We start from the raw sequence: 12,593 nt of genomic DNA on the forward strand, positions 1-12,593 counted from the left end.
CTGCTATTTGATCAAGGCTCCCTTTTCTCTTGCCCTCTCCACTGAACATTTGATCCCATTACACACCAAGAATCTATCTATCTATGTCTTCAACACACTCAGTGACTTGAATTCGATGATCTTCTGCAGAAATGAATTGCACAGATTCAATACCCTCTGGCTGAACAAATTCTTCCTCATCTCAGTTCAGACTCGTTGTCCCTTCACTCTGAGGCTGGGCCTGAGGTCCTAATCTCTCCTGCCAGCGGAAACCTCTTCTCCACGTCCACTCTATCCAGGCCTCTCCATATTCTCAAGTTTCAGATTCCCCCTCACCCTCACCTCACCCTTCTAAACTCTGTCAAGAACAGATCCACAGTCCTCAACTGCACCTCGTATGACAAGCCCTTCATCCCTGGGATAATTCTTAGGAACCTCGCATGGAACCCCTCCAATGACAGCACGTCCTTCCTTGGAAATGGAGCCCAAAACTGCTCTCAATATTCTAAATAGGGTCTGATCAGCAGTACATCTCTTGTATTCTAGCTGCCTTGAAATGATTGCTAACATTGCATTTACCTTCCTAACTGCCAAATGTTAACCTGAAGAGAACCCTAAACTAGGGCTTCTAAGTTCCTTTTAGTTTGGGACTTCAGATTTCCAGAGCCTTTCCCCATATGCCCCTTTTCCTCTACCACGTTCCTCACACGTGCCCACATTGTATTCCATCTGCCACTTCTTTGCAAATCTGCTAGCCTGTCCAAGTCCATCTGCAACCTTCCTGAGCATTACCTGTCCCTCCATCTTTCTTTGTGTCATCAGCAAACTTAGTAACAGTGCCTTCAGTTCCTTCTTCCAGATCGCTTAATGTATAGCATGCATTGTTGTAGTCCCAACTCTGACCCTCATGGACTCCACTAGACACTGACTTCCATCCTGAAAAATACATCTACATCCCCACTCTTTGCCTTCTGTCAGTCAGCCCGTCCTCTGTCCAGGCTGGTATCTTGCCCCTAAAACCAGCCTCCTGTAAGGTACCTTGTCAAAAGCCTTATGGAAATCTAAATAGATCAGAGTAACATAAAATACTGTCTATGATGTGCCAAGCATGGTGGCTCAGTGGTTAGCACTGCGGCCTCACAGCGCCAGGGACCCGGGTTTGATTCCAGCCTTGGGTAACTGTCTGTGTGGAGTTTGCACATTCTCCCTGTGTCTGCGTGGGTTTCCTCGGGGTGCTCCAGTTTCCTCCCACAGCCCAAAGATGTGCAGGCTAGGTGGATTGGCCATGCTAAATTGCCCATAGTGTTCAGGGGTGTGTGGGTTATAGGGGGATGGTTCTGGGTGGGATGCTGCAAGGGACAGTTTGGACTTGTTGGGCCGAAGGGCCTATTTCTGCACTGTAGGGAATCTAATCTAATCTAATCTAATTTTAAAGCCTACTGAACAAAATCCTGAAGTCTATGGTATTGTAGTTCTGTTCCTATTGTAAGATTCCTTGCCTCCATTTGGAACCTTTAGTGAAGCTGGCTGGAGTGAACGATCCACTTTCTGCAGGACTGCCTACAGTGCTGAGGGGCAGTGTCACTGGAGTCATTAGTGCGCTGGGCAAACTTGGGTCCACTAAAAGCTGACTGATGTGAAGCATCAGTAAACGGGGTCAAAATATATGTGCTTCTCGTCTCAAATTCTGAACTATGGTTATTTACTCTCACTCATTGATATTTTGTGCCAAACTGTCTGCTAGTGGTATTAGGAATAATGAACCAACCCATGCATTGATGTTCTGTGTGACAGTTGCTTTGGTGACTAAACATTTATCATCCTTCTTTGCTAAGTACTTGTTATATAGTTAAATCTCTCTTCAGCTGAACATTGATGAATTTATTGTTGTCATATGTACTAAGATACAGAGAAAAGCGTTGTTTTGTATGCTATTCTGGCAGATAGAACTGTACAAAGTGCATCAGGTTAGCAGGACAGAATGCAGAATACAGTGTTACAGAGAAGCTGAAGAGAGGGAGATCAACATTAACATTTAAGAGGGCCATTCAAAAGTATGGTAAAAAGGGTGAATAAACTGTTCTTCAATTTGTTTGTATGTATGTTTAAAGTTTTACATCATCTGCCTGATGGAAGAGGGTGGAAGAAAGTATAACTGAGGTGGATGGGTCTTTAGATTATATTCCCAAGGTAGCAGGAAGCATAGATGGAGTCAATGGGTGGAAATCTGGTTTGTGCAATGGTCCAGGCTATATTCATGATGTTCTGTAGTTTCTTGCATTCTTGGGAAGAACAGTTGCCATACCACTCTGTGTAATATACCAAGATAGATGCACCAATAAAAACATTCTCTAAACATTAGTAAGAATCCTTGTGAACATACTGAACTTCCTTAGCCTCCTGAGGAAGTAGAGACGTTACTGTCATTTCTTGACCATCGCGCCAATGTGGGTGGACCAGGACAGATCATTCGTGAGCACCACTCCCAGGAACTTGATGGTCTCAACCATCTCCACCTCAACACCATTGATGCAGACTGGAGCATGCCCTCCACTCCACTTCCTGAAATCAGTGACCAACTCCTTTGTTTGGCTGACATTGGAGGTGTTGTTGTCTTTGCAGCATGCCGCTAAGCATTCCGTCTCTTTCCCGTACTCTGTCTCACCGTCGTTTGAGATCCAGTGTACAACAGTGTTGTTGTCAGCAAACGTGTAAATGGAGTTGGGGTGGAATTTGGTCCCATGGTTGAGTGTATAAGGAGTATAGTAAGGGGCTGAGCGTGCAGCCTTGCAGGGTACCAGTGTTGAGAATTATGGCAAAGGAGGTGATGTCTGTTCTTACTGATTGCAGTATATGGGTCAGGAAGTCAAGGATCCAGTTGTAGAGGGGATAGCTGAGACCTAGAGAGGACTTCCTTTAGAATTGTGGTGTTAAAGGTGGAATTGTAGTCAATAAGTAGGAGCCTGTTATAGGTATCCTTGTTATCCACATGTTCCAGGGATGAATTTAGGGCCAGGGAGATGGTGTCTATCACGGACCTGTTGCACTGGTAGGTTACGAAGGACATCTGGGCTCGTCATTCACTTCCATAGCAACCACACAATCTGCACCTTCCTGGGTGCTCCCAGCATCTCTAGGCGGCAGACCTTACCTTGCTTTAGTGTGCTTTGACTGTCAGACGGAGGTATCTGCCTTGCTGTGTCATTCAGCGCAGACCCAAAGGCGTGAAGCTTGTCATGATTGCCATGATTTCAATCGAGCCAGAGAATGGCCTTTGCTCAGGAGGCACAGTAAACCTTTGTGAAGTTGGCACGATGAGGGAGATGGTGTGAGGTAATGGAGAGATGATGGTGGCAGTTATCCTCTTGAAGAAGGATGATGTCCTGCATTGTTGTGCATTCCTCAAGATATTTGAAACTGCTGTAGCCAGACCAGGTGGCTCCTGGAAGATGAAGTAGTCCCACCTTTTGGAGCACCCCATCCAGCAGGACTTGCGTGTCCCTGGGTGCAAAGCAGGGCATCACTCTTCCTCTCCTGTCATGATGAGGGCGAATGTCAGGAACAGTGCAGGGCAGCTCCAGGCTGCAAGTCCTTTTTCGTATGCCCAATGGTCTCTTAAAGATAGTGAGAGTACAAAGGAAGTCAGTTAATTTCAAGGTATCATGGCAGTGGCCATTTGTTCTGGGAATGGCAGATGGAAAGGTCGACTGGAACTGGAAATGAGGAATGGGCAGGACAGGAGATAATAAGACAAGGTTGGTAAGATACAATGAGAAATGTACTTGGCCTTGCAGTGACCAATCCTCCAAAACACATGACACAACTTAGTTTTATTATTGGGCTAAATGCAAGATTCAGCCTTATGTGCTCTAGTTTGAGGTTTAGCTTTAGATTTAGATTTATTTGTCATGTTTACTCTTACAAGAATACAGGAGCACAGTGAAAAGTGTACAAAGTCCCCATTCTCCAGTGCCATCATGATATACGAAAAACAGGATTAAAAACAGAAGCTGAAATGAATGAAAAGGGGTTCCTTGCCACCAGTGTAGCGCAGCCACGAAATCTGTCCTCAGTCTGCGAACACTTGGTCCCCAAGTTGCTGCACGCCACTCGGACCCATCCGTGGCCTGGAGCCAAGCCCCTGCTGCTAGAACCACGTTGCCATTCTTCGGCACCATCTTGCCTCCACCAATGTCGTTGCCACCTTGAGTCTGCGCTGGCCCGATCTCGGCAATGCAGCTGCTGCTGAGGCGGCCGGGCCGGGCCCCAAACCGTCCCGTCACACTAAGGCAGCTGGTGCCTTGTTCCGGCTTACGTTGCTGTTGTTTCTTGGGACCACCGTTTCAGCAAAGGAGCCTATTGCTGCCGAATCCTGGGAAGGAACTACTCCCATCTGTCCCGACATGCCGGAAAGGGCACCACTCCTGCCGCTGCCGACACTCGGGTTGAAAATGGGGGCCAGCTAAAAGAGCCAAAGCAAATGAAAAGGGGGAAGAAAAGTTCAGATGGAAGCAGACAACCCAGAGTTCAGGACCTGGGCCCAAATGCTCCTCGTCTGCTGCTGCGCCTTGAGATTCAGTTGTTCTGGGATGTCCCAGGTGGTGTTGCTGTAACTCTGCCCGCCTCCCAGAAACATTCTCTGAATATCTACCCTGTCAACCCCTTTTCCCCCTCCTCAGAAGCTAGTTGGTTTCAGTAAGATTAACCCTCATTCACCTAAACTGTAATGAGCAAAGGCCTCACCTGTTCAGCTCTTCTTGATAAGACAACACTTCATCCCAGGAATCCACCTCGTGAATCGCTTTTGAACTGCCTCCAGCCCTAATGAATCTGTTCTTAGATGTAGGGACATAAGACTGTGCACAGTAACCCAGCTGTGGCTTTGACAACATCCTGTACAATTGTAACAAGACTTCTCTATTTTCACATTCCCTTCTGATAAGGGACAAAATTCCATTTGCCGCCTTTGGGATCTTGCACGTCTTGGGGTGTGTATCTTGTTGATGGAGAAAGACAGTGTGGTTGAATTGGAATCTAACTGGAATGCTTGACTGATGTTCTTAAATGCCGCAAGAGGGAGGTGGTCATGGTGAGTGTCTCGAAGAAACTGGCTATGTGTATAGTTAGAGTCTGAAATATTGAGCAGTGATAGGGTGGAGAAAAAAAATTCTAAGTTAATGTTTTATGCAGTCCACCTGAAAATTTACCTGTAAAATAGATTTGGGTGTCTGTCAGTTGAGTGTTGAAAATCACAGCAGCCCCTGGTTTCTGCAGCTGTATTCACTACGGTGAAAGGTTCTGTTTCAGAGCAGTCCGGGAGCTGCTCCCTGTAAACCGGCATCTCTGGCCTGGGTTTATGACTGCAGTGGGAGGATTTCTGACGTGGTAGCCTGTGGAAATAGGATTACAGCAAATTGTCAAAGCTCAAACAGCGGTTATTTTTGTGGGCTCATTCCAGTTTTAGCATCATTAAAATTTTCATAGTCACTGCAGCACTTTCATTTGTCAACGCTGTTGTTTTCTCATTTCAGTTTCCATCTTAGAGACTTGCTGATGCAGGAGAGCACCCAGACCTGGCTTGGAAATTGAATGGGCATTCCCTGGTATAAGCTGCAGCATTCCATAAATGTGCCTTGAGTCTAACAGATGTCAAGAGGGCTTAAGAGGAAAACAGAATTTTACTAGTCACATGCAACCATTCTATATCCAACCCAGTCGCATAGCCTCAGGGCTCCACTTGTACACTGCATCTGTTAAGCAATAAGAGCAGCTAAATTTCCAGGCTGGACCATTTGTGTAGCCTCCATTGAATCAGCAAGAAGCTCTTGTACGTTTTCAGCAAACATAGGATGTCCCTTATTATCATGTCTGTCTTTTTGAATGCTTATTTTTAAGAATGTTTCCAAACTGCAATGATTTTATTGCACCAGCATTCCTGCCTATTGAACATATTAGCAAAATGTGATTTTCTATTCTCTGATTCTGGCTACTTGTCTTTGTCTCTTCTGTTTGTTGGATGCATAGCCCAAGCGTATCAAATAGTAACATTCACAGCAAATCACCACAGTCCAGGTTGCACAGGTCTGTAGATCACCTGCGGTCTTCTACCTCCACTCCAAATTTTTTTAAGTATTTGAAGACTAGCTCCGGTGGAAGGGATGGTGGGCTGATATTGAAGAGAAGGTGAGACTGTTTGTTTCCAGGCGTGGAGGCATGACTGAGCTATGCTTTGCCTGCTGTGCTACAGTGTGCGGTTTTGGGCTGCTGTGCCAGGGATGATGGCATGTGCCACTTAATCACTGCAGGAGCCAAACAATCAGATGGTGCACATGTACCAGGCATGTCAAGCAGTAACTGAGTAAACATTGAGCAATCATTCATGGCACCAGCAGTGACGTTGTTCTATAAAAGCACGTGGTTTTGTTTTTAACCGCATTAGTGTAAACATAAAGCTGCCACAGGATATTGCTTTTATCTTTAACCTTGGACCATTGCAAACAGATTTTCTACAGCTGCCTATTTTTCCATCATTTTGTCAGACCCGTGCACTACCTATTTTCTATCCCAATTGCAAAAGAAGGTGAGGGTGAAGTATTAGCACAGGTAATAAGGGCTAAATCTGTGCAGGTAAGGAGGAATCATATTTGTTAATAGTCCATTTTAGCCCATCAATAACAGCATGAACACAGAATCTAGGTCCTGATCTTCCTTTGCATTTGGATTTTGAATCCAGCCCAGGCTGTTGCGGTGTAAGAGAGTTGCAATGTTGGGGAAACCAAGCGGAGGCTTGGGGGCCACTTTGCAGAACACCTCCGCTCAGTTCGCAACAAACTACTGCACCTCCCAGTCGCAAACCATTTCCACTCCCCCTCTCATTCTTTAGATGACATGTCCATCGTGGGCCTCCTGCAGTGCCACAATGATGCCACCCGAAGGTTGCAGGAACAGCAACTCATATTCCGCCTGGGAACCCTGCAGCCCAATGGTATCAATGTGGACTTCACAAGCTTCAAAATCTCCCGTTCCCCAACTGCATCCCTAAACCAGCCCAGTTCATCCCCTCCCCCCACTGCACCACACAACCAGCCCAGCTCTTCCCCTCCACCCACTGCATCCCAAAACCAGTCCAACCTGTCTCTGCCTCCCTAACCGGTTCCTCCTCTCACCCATCCCTTCCTCCCACCCCAAGCCGCACCCCCATCTACCTACTAACCTCATCCCACCTCCTTGACCTGTCCGTCTTCCCTGGACTGACCTATTCCCTCCCTACCTCCCCACCTATACTCTCTCCACCTATCTTCTTTACTCTCCATCTTCGGTCCGCCTCCCCCTCTCTCCCTATTTATTCCAGTTCCCTCCCCCCATCCCCCTCTCTGATGAAGGGTCTAGGCCCGAAACGTCAGCTTTTGTGCTCCTGAGATGCTGCTTGGCCTGCTGTGTTCATCCAGCCTGACATTTTATTGCGGTGTAATGCTCTCTGCTACCATGAGGTGTCCTTTTTTTAAATTTCAGGAAATTTGAATTGCCTCAATTCTATTGCATGCTAAGCCTGTAAGTGGGAAGTCAGAACAGAAAGCAACTTGACACAGCTCATCAGAAACTGATACAAATGATAAGTTCAGTCAGAAAGTTTAATTGGTATGCTCCAGAGATTGGAGTTGTGACACACCAAGGCCATAAGAAATAGGAACAGAACTGAGCCATTCAGCCCTTCGAATCTGCTGTGCTATTTAATAGGATCATTATTAAAACAGAGTAGGAAGAGGTTTTGCTATAACTGACCTGAGATTGCTTGATACCAACACTGGGTGCTCTTGTGTGATATCTTTGTCCTGAAGGTACAAAGGATAGTGTTTTTTAGAAAGTCGCGCAAAAAGAAACTTTTGCACCAATTCAGTATTTCCTCCAGCTGAGCGATACTCAGTGTTGTCTGATAATAATATTGCTGTGACTGGGGGCTTGCTAAAGTGGGGATTAAAATCAGTGTCTTTCTGTTTCCCATTTTTTCTTGCTACTGTCCCTTCAAACCAACTATTGAAATCTTGCACATTGAAATGATGAGATGATGTATTTTTCCAGATGTTTGTTTTTGGTAGATTTTTCCATTAACTGTGCTCCTTTTGATCATCAAAGAGCAAGATGGATAAAACTTAATTTGACTTTCAGATCATTTTTAAATAACTTAACTCTGATAGCAAAATGTGATCCATATATTCAACCAGTTGGAGGATATTTCTTTATTTCAAGTTTCTGGGGAGCCTGATAGCAAAATATCAGTTTTAGTGGATTTTGTAATTATGATTGAAATTCCAGGAGCAATTCAGTGAAGTATTATTGCCAGTTACGGACTGAAATAAACAGGAGCTAACAGCATCACAGCAACAGCTCTTGAACATCTGCCGAAATAAGGTGTGGTAACCTTTGGTCGTTTTTACAGACGTTTGAAGTGCTTTTGAACAATAAAGGCATATCGCATATCTGATGGAGTTTACTCCTCCTCCTCCTCCTCCCCCCTCACAACCCCATCGCTTCAGAATCAATTGCAAAGAATATCTTTTCAAAATCAGAGTGTACTGCATATTATAGAAGATTGTTTTTTATGATCGAAACAAACTGTTTTGTGGACATATCTTCTCCATCTTTAACATTTATCTATGTAGTGACACTTAAGTTCGTACGGTTTAGATGACTGAAAATTTTAATCTCTCCAATTCTAGTACTCCTGATTAAATGCTTGTTTCATTCCAACTAATCCTCATAAGGGTCTGGAACAAGTATTGTAGAATAAGGTTGCTGCTGTGCCTGTTTACTTTGCCTTTCACTATTTGCATGTTTCTTATTCTCAATTACCTTTGCTTGCATGAGCCTGAACTCTAACATGTGTTTCAAACATCCCTTGCAAAACACAAACCTTATTTTGCACTAAGCCTTGACAACTAGACAACTTTCTAAATTCCCAGGTTATGGAGTTTGTCTTGATTAAGTCCTCTGTGTAGATTGTTTCAATATGTCTCAAAAATGAAACTTGTCCGTGAATCTTGAACCTCTTAAAAGTTGCTCAAGTTCAAAGTAACTGGTTTTCAATAAAGTGCAGATCCTAATATTAAGAAGTGAAGACAGAGTGAGCAAAATCGTGTTGTCTCATAAGACATGTGCTGTCCCACTTAGAAAATTAGGGGGCATTTCCCAATTATAATGCCAGTGATCAGATCCATGATAGCAAATTTTTTTATTTGCAAAGTCTACAAATTCCACCAAAGGTGGGTGGGCCAGAAGATACTATTTCCTTCTTTTGGTCTTTCCTTCCGGGCGATGCATTAAGGATAGATCCAAGTCATTCTTTGTAAAGGAGCTGCTTTGGATTTTTCTTATAATTCAGAAGTAAGGGTCATATAATAAGTCCTCACCAGACCCTAACTGTACCTCATCGTTATCAGTGGTTAAGGGAGCATATCAGGACTGACCCTACCCAGGACATGAAAGCAGTCAACATTACCATTTGAGGAAGCTCTCCTGCCTCCAACGGGTCATCAATAGACACGCAACTAACAAATATCATGGAATGTAAAGATTTGGATGCTTTAATGAAGTATAAATTAGGTAACCTCTGATTATTAATTGAATGAATCACCATTGGGCTGGGTCATCTTCCCAACCCTATGTCCCCTGGCACCAGTAACGTAAATTACACTTACCAAAGTTCTGCCCAGCGTCCATTCAAACTGATGGCTTGCAAGTGTGCAACAGTCTTCACCACTTGTAATTGATTTCTTGTGAGGAACGCCTGGCTTCTGTTCAACAACCCCCAACTGCTATCTGCAGGCAGTGCAACCTAAAGAGTGTCCATCTCTGCGCAACTTGTACTGAAGTGTATTCAGCGCTAAGTCGGATAGGTATTTGGCTGCAGACGGGAATTCTGAGAGGTTGGAGAAATACTTTGAAATTCATGGAGGAATAGATTTTGATATCAAACTGAGAAATGCATTTTTTGCTTTTGGACCCATACAGTTCAAGAATCCATGAAGGAATGATTCTATTCTGGAATTTTGAACAAGCAAAACTTGTTAACCAGTTACCATCGAGCTTCAGTTATACTTTTTAAAAAAAACCTGCAAGGTATTTTCTGTGTGATTTTGCTAAGGGATGTTTCTGTAAATTTTCTGATACTGAGTCCTTTTGAAAACTGCAGATGCTGCTCTCCAATAAATTGTGTTTTAGTAAACCTTTTTGTTTCCTAAACTGTATCAGCGCTTCTCATCTTAGTGGCCTACGAGCAAGGCTTCCATCTTCAACCTCTGCTCCAAACTTTCTAAAATTTCTGGTTCCTGTAGCTCTCAACCACAGCACCGAAAGGTAGGAATCGTGCGTTGATAGCTTTCTTCACTTTAGCAGCAAAATTTTTAACGTAATAGAGTGCACTTTATATTCTTCATATTTCTAAGGTACTATAGAAATATGCCATTTTATGGACCTCTAGTTAGTAATTGTTGAGACTGTTTTCATTCTTGAGTTATTACCATCTTGAACTGCTGCAGTTAATGTGGGACTAGCTACTGAGAAACCAGCAGTTAGGAGCATCACATTCTTTCCCCCCAAATGATTAATGTGGGTGAATTGAGGTTTTATAACAATCCAACAGATTGTCAATTACTTTGAATTGTCAGTTCTACTAAGAGTAGTTTTCTCTTTCCATTATCTAATGTTCTCCAGATTAAGAGTCCAGATGCCTGGATTACTTCTGCAATAATTTAATCAACATGCCACAAAACCCATTGGTGAACTGTGCCTTTCCACAAACTTCGATCAACGCTGGGTTGTTCACGTTCCCTAGATTGGATCATACAAAGTCACTGGTTTTAAATGATAAATGCAGAAAATGTTGCAGAAACTCAGCAGGTCTGACATCATCTGTGGACAGAGAAACAGAGTTAATGTTTTGAAATCAATATGATTGTTCTTCTTGTGGGCAGCATGGTGGCTCGGTGGTTAGCACTGCAGCCTTTTGGTACCAGGGACCCAGGTTTGATTCCAGCCACTGGTAACTGTCTGTGCAGAATTTGCACATTCTCCCTGTGTCTGCGTGGGTTTCCTCCGGGTGCTCCGGTTTCCTCCCACAGTCCGAAGATGTGCAGGCTAGGTGGATTGGCCATGCTAAATTGTCCGTAGTGTTCAGGGGTGTGTGGGTTAATGGGGGATGGTTCTGAGTGGGATGCTGCAAGGGGCGGTGTGGACTTGTTGGGCCGAAGGGCCTGTTTCCACACTGTAGGGAATCTAATCGAATCTAAACACAGTTTATTATCTTGGATTCTCCAGCATCTGCAGTTCCCATTATCACTGACACAAACACAGAGCCTCTTCATTATTAAATAGTATCCCATTTCTAGAATCATACAACAAAAAAACCGACCCTTCGATCCAATTTGTCCACGCCAACCAAGTTTTCCAAACTAGGCTAGTTTGGCCCATATCCCTCTGAACCTTTTCTATTCATGTACCTGTCCAGATGTCTTTTAAATGTTGTAACTGTGCCTGCATCCTCTGGCAGTTCATTCCACAGATGAACCAACCTCTGTGTTGTCCCTCAGGTTCCTTTTTAAATCTTTCTCTTCTCACGTGGGATCAAGTGAACCCCCTGAACAGCATTAGGAGGGTAGGGGCACTCTTGAAAAGAAATCAGGCTGGTGAAAAGAGGAGATGAGATAACAACGTGGAGAGCTGGATGAACACAGCAGGCCAAGCAGCATCAGAGGAACAGGAAAGCTGACATTTCAGGCCTGGATAGGGACTAGGCCCGAAACCTCAGCTTTCCTGCTCCTCTGCTGCTTGGCCTGCAGTGTTCATCCGGCTCTACATCTTGTTATCACAGATTCTTCGGCATCTGCAGTTCCTACTATCTCTGGTAAAAAGGGGATGTGAGATAACCTTATCTGCCAAGGCTAAGGATAATCCAAAGAGATTCTAAATGTACATTAAGGATGAAAAAACAGCATGAGAGCAGGGCCCATTCAAGATTAGCAAAGGTGTCTATATATGGAACCCGCAGGAGATTGGTGATATACGAAATGAATATTTCATGTCAGTTTTTACTGTGGAGAAAGAAATGAACGGTAGGGAACTCTGGGGAAATAAATGCTGATGTATTGAGAACAATCCACATTACAGAAGAGGTTTTTTTTAAAAAAAACAAAAGGTAGGTTAATATCCCAGGACATTGTGGTAAGTTAGGAAAGAATTTCTGGGACCCCTAACGGAGATATTTCTATCATCTACAGCCATGGGTGAGGCGCCGGAGAACTGGAGGGTGGCTCATGTTGAGCCTTTATTTAAGAAAGGCTGTAAGTAGAAACCCAGGAGCTACAGACCTATGAGTTTGACATTAGTGGTGGGCAAGTTGTAGGGATTCTGAGATAGGATTTGCATGCATTTGGAGAGGCAAGGACTGTTAGGGATGGTCAGTGTGGTTTTGTGAGTGGGAAATCATGTCTCACAAACTTAATTGATTTTTCTGAGGACGTAGCCAAAGGATTGCAGGCAGAGCAGTTGACATTGTCTGTCTATATGGACTTCAGTAGAGCTTTTGACAGGGTTCTGCATAATAGGCTAATTGGTTAAGT

At 44.1% G+C, this 12,593-nt stretch overlaps 1 protein-coding gene across 4 annotated transcripts in view; it reads left to right on the forward strand.

The window, feature by feature from the left end:
* Positions 1–12,593, forward strand: part of tbc1d1 (TBC1 (tre-2/USP6, BUB2, cdc16) domain family, member 1) — a 260,206-nt gene that overhangs the window by 150,932 nt on the left and 96,681 nt on the right. For 3 of the 4 annotated variants that reach the window (XM_048535085.2, XM_048535100.2, XM_048535110.2), the window contains exons 11-12: positions 6,004–6,162; positions 10,228–10,332. The exons of the other annotated variant lie outside the window; for it this stretch is intronic. In XM_048535085.2, coding sequence (XP_048391042.1) covers positions 6,004–6,162; positions 10,228–10,332 — 264 coding nt within the window. The remainder of the gene's footprint in view (positions 1–6,003; positions 6,163–10,227; positions 10,333–12,593) is intronic. 4 annotated transcript variants of the gene reach the window in all.

This window comes from Stegostoma tigrinum, chromosome 1, assembly GCF_030684315.1.
Source record: "Stegostoma tigrinum isolate sSteTig4 chromosome 1, sSteTig4.hap1, whole genome shotgun sequence".
Taxonomy (NCBI): domain Eukaryota; kingdom Metazoa; phylum Chordata; class Chondrichthyes; order Orectolobiformes; family Stegostomatidae; genus Stegostoma; species Stegostoma tigrinum.